Consider the following 16,063-nt stretch of genomic DNA (forward strand, 5'->3'; position numbering starts at 1 on the left):
TTCCAGGCAGAGGGAACAGCGAGTGCAGAAGCCTTAAGGTGTGAGTGTGCTGGTGTGTTCCAGGAACTGCAAGGAGGTCAAAGCAGTCGGAGCACAAGGAACCAGGGAGAGAGAGGCAGGAGATAAGGTCAGAGAGATATGGAAAGGCTTCCAGGACTGTTAAGTGAAAAAGATTAAGGGGTAAGGCATAGTTATTTGTATGGTATAATCACATTGAGTAATGAAGTATGTGTGTCTGTGTGTACATCCATATGGTTAGATAAGTATATATATATTTGCTTCTATTCTGAAATATTAGACAAAAGACTCAATAGTGATTCCATTGTGAGGAAAGGAAGGGATATTTAGACTTTTTATTTTATATTCTCTCATATTATTTCTTTAAAAAATTTTACCTTTCATGTGTTACTTTTTTAAACTGACATATATTTGATTGACAATGTTGTGTTAGTTTCTAATGTACAGCAGTGATTCAGTTATATATACATATCTATTCTTTTTCAGATTCTTTTCCATTATAGGTTTTTACAAGACGTTGAATATAGTTCCCTTTGCTAGGTCCTTGTTGTTTATGTATTTTATATATAGTAGTGTGTATATGTTAATCCTAAACTCCTAATTTATTCCCCCCCCCACCAGCCCCTTCCCTTTTCGGTAACCATAGTTTGTTTTCTATATCTGTGATTCTATTTCTGGTTTGTAAATAAGTTTTTTATCTTTTTTTTTATTTCACATAGAAGTGATATATTTGTCTTTTTCTGACTTACTTTGCATATGTTACTTTTATAATAACCAAAAAGTAGCTTAAAAAATAAACTCTTAACCATGTGTTAAGGGGCTCCAGCTCAAATCCTCTTACTCTCTATGGGTAGGTTGCCTCCATTTGTTTCTTGCCTCTCCACGTCCTCCTCAACCAAATCCAGTCTGACTGGAGACTTTACCACTCCCCTGCCCCTGTGCTTACAGAGCTCACCGTGACTTCCCTAGGGCCACAAGGGACACTCTTCAGTCCTTCTGCTTCTTGACCTCTCTGCCTTTGACACTGTTTACAGCTCCTCTGTTCGAAACTCCTTCCCCTTTGGCTTCCCTCCTGCCTCCTTTCACCTCACTGAGTGTTCTTCCTCAGTCTCCTTCCACCGGCTGCTTTTTGTTAGCCCACCCAACAGACCTAGGTTTCTTCTGGTTCTGTTCTTGACCCATTTGCCTCTGTGTGCCACACAGTCTTTCTGTGTGGTCTCATCCATGCCTGTAGTTTCAGTGACCATCAATATGCTTCCCCGCCCCAGATCCGTATTTTTAGGCTTTTCTCCTGCACTCTAGTCCAAGACACCCAACTGCCTATTAGACAGCTCCACCTGCAGACCTCTCCGGATCTCAGACTCAACTGTTCTAAAACCAAACTCATCTCCAAGCAAAAATGCCTTCTTTCTGCTGATGTCCTCATCTTGGTGGTATTGCCATCTGCTTGATGGACCTCAGCTGGCAACCTGAGAAAAGTCCCTCTCTTTCATCCCACGTATCTAAATGTACTCCAAATCATTCTATCTGTTAAAACACCTCTGGAACCTGTTCTCATTCCTCCATCTTCACTGCCCCTGCACCCATCATCTGAACTACTTCATTATGGACGTATGAGTCTGAAGCCATGGGACGAGGTCAGAAACAACATCTTAACCGCATTTCCTGCCTCCAGTCTCACCATCAGCCTACTTTCTTTCACCCAACTGCCACGGTGATGTGGCCCAGAATCCATCATGTCAGTCTCTGTTTGGAATCTGTCAATTTTTCCCTAACCTTTCAAGAATAAATTCCAAACTCTTCATTATGATCTGGCCAGTAGTTTTTTGACACTTTCCCATGTACCTAATGTTCAATCAATACTGAAGCACTCTTTGTTTCGCTAAGGCCTTTCCTTTTCATGTTTCAGTGTAAGTTTTGTGACACAACATCTTAGTGTCTCCAGATCTAACATAGTACCTGGTACAGAGTGGAAGTTCAATCAGTACTCATGAAATAAGTAAAAGGACAGAACATCAGAAAGCACAGAGGTTGAAGTTAAGAACACGAATCAGAAGACTACTATAAGAGTACAATTTAGAGTAACTAGGAAGAGAGAGAAAGGCAATGCTCTAGTGCAACATTTCCTTCAAGCTTCCACAAGGTGAAATAGTAGTAAGCAAATAATAATGATTTCTCTCATTTTTCTCTCTTTGAGAGATATTAACGTTAATCACCACAACTATTTCAAACAGAGACAATTTAACTGATATTAAATTAAAAAAAAATTTTTTTAAAGAAAGCCCAGCACATACAACTGCCAAAATCCACTGACAAAATAAGACTCCTTGGATATGAATCCCAAGGTCCAAGAGTGCAGCTGGGAAAAGTCATTTATTCCACAAACATGAATTGAGCTGGGACAAACACTGCTTGGCACAGGGGATACAAAGAAAAGCAACACACAGTTCCTGTTCTCAAAGAGTTCATGGCCCCCAAATCATCTAATCTTTGCCTTTAGCCAGGACTACACCTAATCCTTTACAGAAAGCCAGCTGTCCATGCTGGGGTGAGTATTTAAAGGCCTTTTAGTCACTGGTATAGCTATACCTAATTCTTTTGGAATGGAAACCCATAGACAGGGCAGTAGCAAAATGCAGCCATTGCTTCCTTAATGGAAGGGTGCCTTTGTAGAAGGGTAATGGACTTGGCCCTTCCTTCCCCAGAAGAAAGCAGCATCTGAGGATTCTGAACAGTCTTCTGTTCAGTGATGATCAAGCCTTCCTATGGGCAAATTTAAATGACTCAGCCACCGTTCTTTTCTTAGTTCCAGGACTTTTGGGGACCACTAATTTGATGTTTTCCATTGGAGAGGCCTATTTGGAGAGAGGAAATTGTTTATTTGAGAGGGGCTATCTTCACAGTGACCAAGAAATTGTTTCTATCTGACTGAGAGAGAAGACACTTTACCTGGATTAGGTCATTCAATCTTCATAACAATCCTGTGAAGTTGCTATTTATATCCTTATTTTTCCAGATTAGGAAACTGAGGCATTATGTAGCTAGGTGTCTGGTTCAAGATCACATAACTACAATGATTGGGTCTGAGCCTACGCTGGTTTCACAATACTGGTTTGCAACAAGAAATCTTTCCAGAGAGGAGAAAAGGGTATAATGTCTAGAGGTTCCTTCAAACCAGAAGTAATTCATGAGTTTGCAGAAAGTAGCAAGATTTGGGACTCTCTTCTTAACAATTTCCTTTTGTCATTTGGAAAACATTAAAAAATATGTGCATTTCTATTAGGTTGGCAAAGATCAAGAAGTTAAAAAATCCTTTTCCGAAGGGTGTGGAGAAAGAAGCACTCTTTTTTTTTTTTAAAGAAGTTTTTTTTTTTTTATTGAGTTATAGTCAGTTTACAATGTTGCATCAATTTCTGGTGTACAGCACAATTTTTCAGTCATACATGAATATACATATATTCATTTTCATATTCTTTCTCACTGTGAGCTACTACAAGATCAGAAGCACTCTTAAACGTTGCTGGTGGGAGTCTGAATTAGCTGAATTTTCACAAGGGCCAACTCAATCTTTAAGGTGGACAACCTGGCAACGTCTATCAAAATTATAAATGTATATATGCCTTTTGACTCAGCAATTCCATTTCTAGAAATTTATACTACAGATAAATTTGCCCATTTGCAAAATAACGTATGTTTAAGATTGTGCACTGCAGCATTGTTTGAAATAGCAAAAGTTTGGAAATAGCTCTAGTACCCTTAACAGAGAACTGGTTATATAAATTATGCTACTTCTATTCCATGCAGCCCCAAGAATGAGGAAATGCTGTCTGCTGACCGGAATGATTTCCGAGATACAGATTTCAAAGCAAAGATCCAGGAAATGGGTTTGCTATTCTTTCATTTATGTAAAAACTTCTATATGTATTTGCTTGTATAGGCACAGACTATCTCTGGAAGAATACAAGAGATTGATAACATTAGTTGCCCCAAAGAAATGATAACTTGGAGAGGTGAGGGTAGTTCAAAACAAGAGTGGAGTGAGAACTTTATTTCTTTTTAACCATATGAATATATTAGGTATTCAAGAAAAATAAATTGAATTAAAATTTCAAATAAAAAATAAAGCACATGCAGTTTAAGATAACTTACGAATAGGCATATTTTAGAAATACACATTGTTATGCAGATATCACTATCATTCATCTCCATAACTCTTTTTATCTTACAAAATCTGAAACTCTATACCTATTAAACAATAACTCTCCATTCTCCCCTCAGTCTATTCTCTGGTAACCACCATTATACTTTCTGCCTTTACAATTTTGACTACTCTAAGTACCTCATATAAGTGGAATCATACAGTATTTCTCTTTTTGTAACTGGTTTATTTTACTTAGCATAATAGCCTGAAGATTCATCCATGTTGTAACATATTACAGAATTTCCTTCCTTTTTTTAAAAAAAATGTAATGGAGGTGCTGGGGATTGAACCCAGGACCTCCTGCGTGCTAAGCATGCATTCTACCACTGAGCTAACCCACCCCCAGAATTTCTTTCCTTTTTAAAGCTGAATAATATTTCATTATATGAGTATACCACGTTTTGGTAATCGACTCATTGATCGATGAACTCTTGGTTTGCTTCCATGTTTTGGCTATTGTAAATAATGCTGCCATGAATATGGATGTATCTCTTCGAGACCCAGCTTTCAGTTCTTTTGGGTATGTACCCAGAAGTGGGATTGCTGGATCATATGATGATTCTTTTTGTTCCCTCGAGGAACCATCTTACTGTTTTCCACAGTGTCTGTACCATTCCACATTCCTGCCAACAGTGCACAAGTGTTCCAATTTCTCCATAGCCTCATAAACATTTTTTTTCCTTTTCTTTTCTTTTTTTTTTTTAAGTAATAGTCATCCTAATGGGTGTAAGATGGCATAGTATTTCTTTCTGGGATAAGCACTATGGTTAGTTGATACTGGTGTCAGACCCCAGTGAGATTTGGTCTTGCCACTTACTGGCGGTGTGACTTTGGACATTCCTCTAGGACAGTTTCCCCCTTCATAAAATCAGAATTCGCTCAGAGGGTTCGTGAGAACTGAATGCACCATAAAGCACTCAAGCTCACAGAAAGCAGTCAACAAATGTAAGTTATTGCTACTTCTGCCTTAAAAGCTCCAACAGGAAACCAAATTCTGATTTCCTCTGGCTCTCTTTGGACTAGTCAGGAGGCAAAAAGACAAAACTAAATGATTTATCAAGGAGTTATCTACCCAGAAGCTTGAATCTGAGGACTTCACACAGTCTTCATAGATACTCTTCTTTCTTGCTGTTCCCACTCCACCTGCAGGCCTCCCACCTGTGCCCAACAAAGTGTGCTTGAAGTGGGGTTACTCAGAAACCAACCGGTTTACGTTTTCTCAGGGGTGGTGGACGGGAAGAAACCCTGTTGACACAGTTATATAAAGCCTGTCACTCAGTCCCTCGGCTATTACCTCTGCAGACCGTTATGCATATTGAAGAAGGGGGGCGGCAAATACAAAAGAAAAATAAGCGAGAGAGAGTGAGAGAGGGAACAAATCAGGATGCTTGAGGGAATCCACGTGGTCGCCAATCTGTAACTGATCAGAGCAGCTACACTGAAGCAAACCGCCACAGAGTCTAACGCTAAATATATTGCAATGGAGAAACCGTCCACAATGGGGTGTCTATGTCCTTAGCAGAGTCCTGGGGCTGCCGTTTAAGAGACTCTTCCCGCTACTCCCACCCTTTTTGCACCTAGTAAACCACGCGATGTAACAACGGAATCTGGTCCTGCGTGTGCGCTGTGTGAGTGTGCGCTTTGCAAACCATCTGGGCTCCATCCTGCTCGGTTGGAACAGCGATCGATCCGGGACTAGTTGGGGGAGTTGGAGCTTGCCTGTGCCTCCCTTTCTCTGCTCCCTTCTAGCCCCCACCCCATCGTTCACTCTGCACAAACGTTTTGCGGGTGGAGAGACGGAGGTTTTCAGCACCAGGAGGCCGTGGACCTTCTCTGGAGGCGTGCAGCGCACCCTCCAGAGGGCCTGAGCTGACTGCAACCTGCTCACCACGACCCCCCCCCCCCAATTCGCCGCCTCAGGCTGTAATACTACATGCAGGGCGCCGTACGGGTGCGGGAGTCCAGGAAGGCTGCGTGACCTTCCAGCGAACTCCACCTCGGCTGGGGGTGGGAGGGATGGAGGCTGCCCCGGGGCCTGCAGGCTGTGTGTATCGATCCCCTAGCCCCAGCCAACGCAAGTTCTCCCTGTACAAACCCCTCCCTCTCTTCTGTGCTTTCCCAGCCTCGCAGGCTTCTAACGCCTAGCTTGAGGCGCCCTCCCCTCTTTCCCGCAATAAAGTAAACCGGGTGGATATTCATCCCCCGCCCAAACCCTCCTCCTTCCCCCTCCCCCCTCAGCCTACTAACCCCGCGCACAGAGCTCGCCGCCGGCGGGCCCCTTCCACCCAGTGTATCATAATGCCCAACGCTCTTCTCCTCCCCCTCTCTTAATCAGAAACGTGCTCGCGAGCCCCCCTCCCTCTGCGTGCATACATTAGGGTCTGCTTTGCATGCAGCGGCAGGCAGAGAACGGAGGAAGAAGGGGCGGGGGCGCTTTTGCCCGCCTCTTCCCTCCGGGCCCCGTTAGCCACCCAGCTTCAGCTTCGTTGTAACGCCGCCTCGTTAGCAGAGCACGCCGTGGCCCCCGTGCCCGCGCTGGAGAAACACAACCCAAGTCTCTGCAGAAAGGCACGAAAGCCAGAGGTTCCTCAGCCCCGAGCGCATAGCAGGGCGAGGAGGTGGCGGGAGACCGACTACTCCGCGTGTGCATGTTGGAGAGAGCTCCGGCATGAAAATGGGAGGGGCTCTTTTTTTTTTTTTAAAGCGCATTCATTGAGGGCCTTTCTATTTTGCATATAGTGAACTGGGCAACAATTCCGTCTTGCCTGTAGCACAATAAGGGCTCTTTTATTCTATAAGTGTTAAATCCGGGCTAACCCATCTCGTATCCGTGCCTCGAGGCGGAGAAGGCGCACTCGTTCCCGACCCGGCAGCCGCGTTAGACTGGAAACTGCTCTCCCGGGCGGTTCGATTCCCAGCGCATCCCGGGAACGTGTGTAATCGGCCTCTCGGCTCTCGAGGCTGCGGGCGGCCGGGCTCCCTCCGCCTCCATCCTCCCTGTCGTCCTCGCCCCCTCCCCCTCTCCCCGGAACCCGCGCTCCGCGTCGGGCTCCTGGGCTTCCTCCCCCCCTCCTTTTCCCGAGCAATGCCGCTCCCGGAGGGCGGGGCATGCTGTTATCCAGGTTGCGGGGCGGGCGGGCGGGCGGCAGGCGGCGGCCCGGGCCTCGGGATGGCGTAGCCGCGGCCCGGCGTCGGCAGCGCGGGCCCGAGCCGGGTATACAGCTCGCTGGGCCGGCTGGCGCGGCCCGGCGCTCGGCATAGAGGCCGCTGGGTGCAGGCGGCCGGGCGGCGCCGAGCGGACCAGGCTAGTTCCGGGGCCCGCGGCCCCCCCCTCCGCCTCCCCGCCCCCCTGTGTTGTCGCCTCTCCCTCTCGCTGCTTCACTTCACGGGGCGAACATGGCGCACAGCTGTCGGTGGCGCTTCCCCGCCCGACCCGGGACCACCGGGGGCGGCGGCGGCGGGGGGCGCCGGGGCCTAGGGGGCGCCCCGCGGCAACGCGTCCCGGCCCTGCTGCTTCCCCCCGGGCCCCCGGTCGGCGGCGGCGGCCCCGGGGCGCCCCCCTCCCCCCCGGCTGTGGCGGCCGCGGCGGCGGCGGCGGCGGCGGCGGCGGCGGGAAGCAGCGGGGCCGGGGTTCCAGGGGGAGCGGCCGCCGCCTCAGCAGCCTCCTCGTCGTCCGCCTCGTCTTCGTCTTCGTCATCGTCCTCAGCCTCCTCTGGGCCGGCCCTGCTCCGGGTGGGCCCGGGCTTCGACGCGGCGCTGCAGGTCTCGGCCGCCATCGGCACCAACCTGCGCCGGTTCCGGGCCGTGTTTGGGGAGAGCGGCGGGGGAGGCGGCAGCGGAGAGGTAAGGGGGCGAGGAACCCCCAGGTCCGGGGTCTCGACCCTCTGTGGAACCCCCTCCCCTCCCCCATCCGGGACTGTGGAGCATCCCAATGCGGGGACCATCCCGGGGTCCCTAGCCCAGGGCAGATGGCCCTCCCATTCCAGGACCCCAATGCGGGGGTGCAGACCCCCAGCCGCCCCCACCCGGGGATCGGACCCATCTGGCCGAGGTTTGCCCCCCACCCTCCTTCCCTTGACCCTTCCCCAAATCCCTTGGCACAGACCCCTCGCCCGGGTTTCCCATCCCGGGACTGAACCCCTCCTCCCTTTCACAGATTACCTCATCCGAGCAAGATTCCTCCCTCCCTCCCTCCTAGAGACTTGATCCCGCCACATCCCCGCCTCCCTCTCTGGGCAGATGTTTTACTCCTGGGGCAGTTTTCCTCTTGGGTATCTCTCGGGTGATGGCCTCATCCAGAGCCACGTTCTTCTCCCACCCTTGGGGGCCAGTGTCGCTTCCAGCACCTTGCTTCCGAAAACCTGATGAACCCTCGCCCCATCCCCGGGCCAGGTCCCTTCACTACCAGCCACTCCCCCTTCTTTCACCTCCACCCGCAACCCCCTACCCTAGCAGAAAGATCCTCCCTCATCCCGCCCTACCTCACAAGGAAAAATCTACTTTCCTCTCCACCTTGCCTCCCTTAACCTCCTTTGCCTCTGAAGATAACGGTGAACTCCTCCTACAGCAGTCTGTTTCCCCCATTTTACAGAGCTGCAGTTTCTAGCCTATTGGTAGCGGGGGATTACTCTACCTTCACTCCACCCTTTCCCTCCCTTAGAATGAAGGATTAGTGGCATCTTTGAGGGGAATATAGACCACTGTCCCCTAAGCTCAGAGAAGAGCAGCTTTCCACCATTCCCCCTGGAGAGAAGGCAGGCTTTCCCTCCAGCTCTGGGGAAGGGGGCCCCCGTGAGGGGAGGTGTTTATGGGGGGACTTGGGCAGCATCCTCCCAGGGGAAGCAGCTGCTCTCCTACCCCACCCACTGCGCCTGAGAGCACGCAGTCTCCAACCCGGGCTCCCTCCCGCCCTTCTTTTCTCCGTCATTTCATTATTGATCCACCTTTTCCTAGGCCAATCCTGGGGCTTGGAAGAGGTGAGGGAAGCAGGGTTGGGGTGAGGAGAGTAGATAAGGGACAGCTTTACTTTAGTGTGGTGGTGGTGGTTGCTTTTGGTTGGGAGAAAGAGGAGGGTTATGAAGCAAAGTTATTCCTTAGAAGGAGGAGTGAGGGCTATCTATCTCTCTGTTTCTTTTAAGGGGGACCCAAGGTGGATGAAGGGTTGCGAGCTTTGCTCCTTCCCCATTAGTACTGGGGCAAGAATGGGGATGCTTTGATAGGCATTATTCAGCCCCCTTCAGCCAAAAGGAAAGTTGCCCTGGGAAGGGAAGTTGAGTTCAGGTTCAGCCAGTGGCGTTGCGCATTTGTTTTCCATTGGATGCCGAAGGGGAGTTTGAACTGTAGGGGAAGGGGGAGAATGGGACGGGGGATGCTAGGAGGAGGAAGAGCAGCTGCTAGGGGCCGAAGCGAAGGGGGGTAGGGGGTTTGCTGCTCTGGAGTGCTCTTGATTGAAACAGAAAGGGAAAGATAACAACCAGCCGTTTCCTGCGTGCTCTGCCGTTGGTGCACACAAAATATCCTGGGCAAACCCCTCGTCCCCTATTGTGCCCCGCACCCCTTTAGATCTACGGAAAGATCCTGGGAAGAAGGGGAGGGAGGAGATCCCAGGGACCCCGGCCCCCTCCTTTCAAGGAGCTTGCATTTTTTAGTTGTTAGTCTTCCTGCCTCCTTTTTAAAATCGTTTCTAAGGCAGCCTGATCAGGAGACTGACAACAACCCGCCTTCTGACAGAGCAAGGAGGACATGATGGGGGCGTGTTCCTTGCTGTGTAGCTAGCTGCAGCGTCCCTTTTCCCTGCCTCTCTCTGCTCTCTCTCCACCTCCTTTTCCCAGCCTTCAGAAGGCAGCTGCAGTCAGCAGGGTTGTTTGAGACTATTTATTGGTTGCTGTAGATTATTATTTTTTTTTGAAAGGCCAATTCTGTATTTTTTAAGCTAACAACACAGATCCCATGTAGTTGGAGAACCAAAGGCCTCATACATGACAAAAAGACTGAACCGTTCAGGTTACTTGCATGGAGTTGGTGCTTAAATGTGAGTTGATTTTGCTTTTTTAAAAGATACAGCAGCAAAAAAAAAAAAAAAATAGACTTACTGACATTTCATTTACCTGCTTATTTTCAGAATTGAGACTTGCCTGGTTATATGCAGAATTTCAGCCCTATGTATATTTGAGTATAATAAGAAAGTCTCTATTAGGAGAAGTGAGTCTGTTCTAAGGGGGCCCTGAGAAGCATTTTCTTCTTGTTTAGCATGCTTATGTATTTTATATTGAAGGATCAAGTGTTCACATTCCAAATGTTGTTATCACATATTCAAAAGCGAAGTTTTATGCTAACAGCTTCCAATCATATCTTTTCAAGAGACTGGTTAGAAAGAGAGCCACCTGGATTCAGGGACCTAATGTCTGGGCACCAGAATGTTTTATCTGTTGGTCTTTGACAAATCACCTTTAAAGTTTTAATCAGGTGCTAACATTTTCCTATCCACTGGCATTATTTTGCTAAGCAGCAGTATGTAGTGTAAAGCCGGTCAAGGAATTGCAGTTATTTCACAAAAGATCATATTAATACGTTTTTTTCTTTAAAACTTTTGCCTGAACAGTGGTTGCTACTTCATCATGAGAACAGTGGTTGCCTCCTTACATTAAACTTCAGCATTTTTTCTGCATTAGGCTTGAATGAGCTGTTGTTCCATTGGCAAGCCTTTTATGTGGTAGTTTGAGGCAATCTAGTGTGGGTTAATGGTATGCGTTCATTAGTGCTAAACCATAGTGATTATATCCTTTGACCTGGTAGTTTTGAGTGTAGAAACCAAGCATTTTGTTACAGAGTCTTATAAATCAATGAAAAAGTTCCAAAAAAGGAGGTTTAGGGTTCCCTTGGGCTGACATAGAATTCTAAAGATTGTTTTTCAGAATGTGTTCACAGATCTGTATCAACTCTTGTCTGGATTTGTGAAGAAGTGGTTTGTGATCCAAAATGATTCTAGCTTCTTTAAAATTCTGGTTTGCTTTAGGTGAATAATGCCTGTAATTTCTCCATAATAAAACGTAAGTTAATACTTATTGAACTACTAAGTTAAGGTAGTTGAAAGGTGACAGAACTTCCAGATGAGTTTAAACTCCTTTAACCATAGAAGACTTGTCCTCCACTGCCACAGCTTCCCAAGTTTCCCCGGGTTGAATCTCTCTGAGTCATAAGTATATGTAAGGAAGGGTTCTTCCTGACCAAATTCTGTCAGAATGGGATTATTTTTAAAAATATATAGGTGTCACTGGTCTCCTGTTTGGGCTTTCTGTGTCAGTTAGGAAGCAGAATTAAAGTTTTACTTGACTGAGTGCTGTAAGAAGTCACAGAGGTCTGCTCTTTCGCCTTCCCTCTACCCTGTGTAGCATCAGTGTCCCATTTTTCTGAGGATTGTCCCAGGTGGTGTTTATACTACTCCAGTTTGCCATCTAAATAAGCATAGTACAGCATCCTCTCTGTTGACTAGAATTTGGGCTGTTTTAATATGAACCCCAGAAATGGTCAAATCATCAGCAAGTAGTCTTTGTTTATTAATTAGTATAATCCCGTTACCTTTCCTACCGCCTTACAGAATGTTAAAAGTGAAATTTCCAGCCTGATCATAACCTGGCAGACTTTGATTAGATATAAATTGGAAACTGAATTACAACATTGGCATGTATTTTTATTGGAAATGGCAGTTTAGTTCAGGTGGGCTAAGTGGGCTTTGGGTTGGGCTTAGAAAAGATGATGGTCCTGGAGTGGGAGAGTGGGGTTTTTTTTTTTTTTTTTTTTTTGGATGTTTGTTGGGCACATGTACCAAGAGTGGGAGTTGCTCCTCCATCGCCTTTGTAGCTACTCCTGAGCTGGGCAGGAGGAAAGTGAAGCAGAGAACACAAGTGGAAGAGGAGCCCCTCCGAGTGGAAGTCAATGGAGACGGGCTCTCCATGCACTCGCCTCTCTCACTGACTAGTTTGGACGATTCACTTTTAACCTGAAATTTCTGATCTGTAAAATGAAAAGGTTGGACTAAATGTCAGCTCAGGAATCTTCTCTGCTCCAGTATTCTGATTTCTTTCTATTATATTAGCTATTTGCTCAGGTCAGAACTTTTTATTCTGAGTTTATTTAAAGAGTCAGAGTCAGTGAGCTTTAAAAATCAGATGTGCATTTGTCCACTTAACTGCCATTATTATTGGGAAGAGAAATTGGAACTTGATGGGTAAGTTTTCATTGTATGGACAAAATGTGAGGACTCAACTGTACGGAAAAAGTTCTTTGCTGAAGTTGACCAATTTCATTTATAAGAAAAATGAAGATAAAATTTTAGTTATAACGCATTACCTGGTGTGTAGAGGCCCTCTTATTTGGCTAAATTTGTTTTCATGCTTTCAGTGTTGTAGATTCCTGACTGTCCAAAAGGGAAGTTATTTTCAGTCTAGGTAGAATATTCCTTTAGATGTGTGAGCTTTTAGATGAGAAGAAAACCCCAGTATGCTAATGTATTTATAAATCCAAAGTGATAGTATCTACCTTGCAAGGAGTAATTGTTAATATGCTCTGAAATGTACTTTGGTTTTTACTGAGCATGACAAATGCCATCTTTAGAACTTTTCTTCATCTTACTGAAAACCGTATCACTGGCCCCCATCTTCACCTTCCATTTAATTATCTTAAGGCACATGCTATTGTAGGAAATCATCGTTCACAAAATAGTGATTGATGTTCTGATTGGAAGTTGAGAAGAGAAAATACTCCCATCTTGACTCAGGTCCCATCGCTACTCACCTGGGGGCTGTCCCTCCACAGAGCAGCTGTGCAGACTCATTACCCATTGCCTTCCTTGCCCTGTGGCTAGAGGGGGTGGCAACACTGCTTTGCTTGCTCTGAGGCATAACAGACTGCACTGCCTCTCTGCTCTGGAGACTCACTGTTTTAATTGTAGGCCTCCTAATTAAGATCTCTTTGTGCCTGCCCACATTCCTCTAGTGTTGGCACAGAACTTCAGCTTCTTCCTAGTACTTAACTGAAGGCCTTCAGTCAGGCCTTTTGTGAATATCTTGTCTCTTTCCATTCTTCCTCTGCCAAGGTGGAGAGCCCAGCGGAATAGACCTTTGAGAAAGCAGGGAGCTTTGTGACTGTCACTGCTTTGGGAGGAGTTTACTCTAGAATTGCTGGGATGGGACCTTCTTTTGTTTGCGTATGTTATTTTCAGGAAGTAAGAAAGGTTAAATTACTAATGAGTCTGATATGAGGTATCTACATTTTCATCAGATTCTTAACCCTGTAGGTACTAGTAGGAAAGGAGAAGCCAAAGAGCTTACTGTTAAAGAGTATTTGTTTGAGTCTTATCTAGATGGGTTTAAAGCTTAGTAAATAAAACCTTATGGAGTCAGTCACAGACTTGTGACCTTTGTGGTTGGGAAGACAATGAATTAAATGAAATTATTGATTGTTCCTAAGTTGTATCAGATTTTAAAATGTAGACTGTGAAAGTTAACTTTGAGATTTGAATTAACTTTTGATTAGAAAAGACTTCAGGAGGGTCTACAGATTACTGAATTAATTAAGAAAAGTCTTGTAGCCTGCATTAGTTCTCGATAAGTTCAAGAATTGGCTAGGCTTCTAGAGTAGTTTAGGAATAAGGGACAATAATTTTTCTGGAAAATGTAGTTTCACTCTAGTTTCCGTTATGTTAGTGCTTGAAATACAGCATATCTTTTAATGGATCTGTATGTGGCATGCTGGAGGAAATGCAGTCTTTATTAAGAAAAAGGAATCTTAAATCCTTCACCTGGACCCAGATGGTTTCATTGATCACATCAGTATGAGACAGACAAAGGGCTACTTTTTTTGTTGCTGTTGTTACTGTCATTTCATTGGTTGTGAAGAAGGCCTGAAAGAAGGAAGTACAGGACCTTTATGGCACGCATGAAATAAAGCTGGAGCCTGCGCTCTTGTACCTGAGTGGGTGGTTTTATGGCCTAATTCTCTAATTGCTGGCATTTATGACAGTGGATGCAACTGGCCCTGTGGCTGAGGTGGATTATGTTGGGAATAGGGAGAGAAAAGGGGTCCTTTTGTTAGCCTTTTCATTTTCCCCCTCAATAAGTTCTCTGAGAAAGCCCCGAGGAAATACAGAGACACTTGGGCTTGAGGGAATGACATCCCATAAAATGGTTCTTTATGTTTTTAAAAAGGATGAGCTGCTTTTCTTGACGTATCCAAAGAAATCCATACCACCACTGTTAAATATTTCAAGGAGCTTTGTAACTTGTCAGGTTACACACCAGGGGAAGCCAACCAGGAGGCTGCAGCCACTGCCAGGCATTTGCTTTTAAAGACTAAGACATTTGAAAGAAGAATTTTGTTGTGTGATTTGTAGTGGTTTTGGATGATACACACCCCCTTGTATGATTAGTATAAAACTTCTCAGAGGCCGAACTTGGTTTAACTTTTTAGATGTTGAATATACTATTCTGATGAGTTTTAGTTTTAAAGAAACAGTTCGAGATATAAATGTAAGAGTTAGCTGACAGTTTTCTGTGCTGTGTATGAAAATTCCCCTTTCTTTGAAATGAGTAGTTGTTTTTCTATTTGACAAATAGACCGAAGGGATTTCCCCAGCTATTTTACCTTCAATCATCACTGCAGCAATGCCTTGTGCGACACCAGTGGTAGGATCTGTTCCACTGGCATTTATTTCTGGATTTGGAGTCTCTCTCATATAGTTTATCTATTTTCTTGCACCTCTGTTTTTGTGTTTGGTTAGAATGTTTGGGTGTAGATGTTGTGATGTCTTTCAGCGGTATGAGCTATGAACCTTTCTAACATTGGAACTGCTGTAGAGAGATCTAACCCTCACGATCCATGCTTTGCTGAAGCATCGTTGTTTCATTCTCATTTTACAGCATCAAAGTAATTGTGGCTTTCCGTCTTGAATTAGGAGAGTGATACTGCTTGTGAGGGGCATTTTGGGAGAATTTTTTTCTTTAAACTCTCCTTTGTATTATCTCAGCTCTGAAAACTGAGGAGAAGTTAATCACAAATACCTATAATAAATATCTATACCTAGGAACAAATATTTACACATGCTTATATTCAACTTCTGTCCATCCATGAGTATTGACTGATTTTTAGATCAACCACAAACATACAACATTGTCCCTAGATTATTGCCTTTAATTATAAGAAGTAAAGCATGTGGATAACATCTGTTTAAGCTTAGTTAATGAGGAAATCCTTTTGTAATCTCTCCAGCAAGGATTTTTTATTTGTGCATATATAAATACCTTTACAAAGGAAGGGCAGAATCTCATTATCCAATCTGTAATAGTGTGAGATAGTATGGCACAGTAATTAAGAGCTATTAAGACCACAGGCTCTGGATTTAGACTGCCTGGGTTCAAATCTTGGGTTCTAATAATGGCTCTACCATTTATTAACTGATTGACCTTGGAAAACTTTCTTAACCTCTCCGTGCATCAGTTTCTTCATTTGTAAATTAGCAGTAATTGTGCTTCATAAGATTATGTGAGGCTTAATTGAAATTATGCATGCAAAGTACTTAGCACTTTGCCTGGTACATAAGAACCCCTAATTATTGTTAGGACTCAGATTTAAAGGACACGAGTGCTTCATCTTTTCTTTTCCACCAAGATTACTGGTTTCTGTTACTTTGAGGTATACATATATATGTGTACACTTATATATACCTATTTGAGTGCTTATAATCTTGACTTTAGAATGTTTTTGATTTTGGTCTGGATGGTTAATTTCATCAGTAAGCTAGGTGGGACCAAACTGCAGCCAGCCACACATCTTGGTAACAGTGTATAC

At 45.1% G+C, this 16,063-nt stretch overlaps 1 protein-coding gene across 6 annotated transcripts in view; it reads left to right on the top strand.

Annotated features, from left to right (window-relative positions):
* Positions 1-7,601: 7,601 nt before the first annotated feature.
* The window catches only part of KMT2A (lysine methyltransferase 2A), a 71,859-nt gene continuing 63,397 nt past the window's right edge, over positions 7,602-16,063 (top strand). For 3 of the 6 annotated variants that reach the window (XM_064482098.1, XM_064482099.1, XM_064482100.1), the window contains exon 1: positions 7,602-8,062. In XM_064482098.1, coding sequence (XP_064338168.1) covers positions 7,616-8,062 — 447 coding nt within the window. In that variant the 5' untranslated portion in view covers positions 7,602-7,615. Of the gene's footprint in view, positions 8,063-10,151; positions 10,251-16,063 lie in introns of all 6 variants that reach the window. The other 3 variants (XM_064482096.1, XM_064482097.1, XM_064482101.1) reach the window with 2 other exon arrangements.

This window comes from Camelus dromedarius, chromosome 34 (assembly GCF_036321535.1).
Source record: "Camelus dromedarius isolate mCamDro1 chromosome 34, mCamDro1.pat, whole genome shotgun sequence".
Lineage (NCBI taxonomy): Eukaryota > Metazoa > Chordata > Mammalia > Artiodactyla > Camelidae > Camelus > Camelus dromedarius.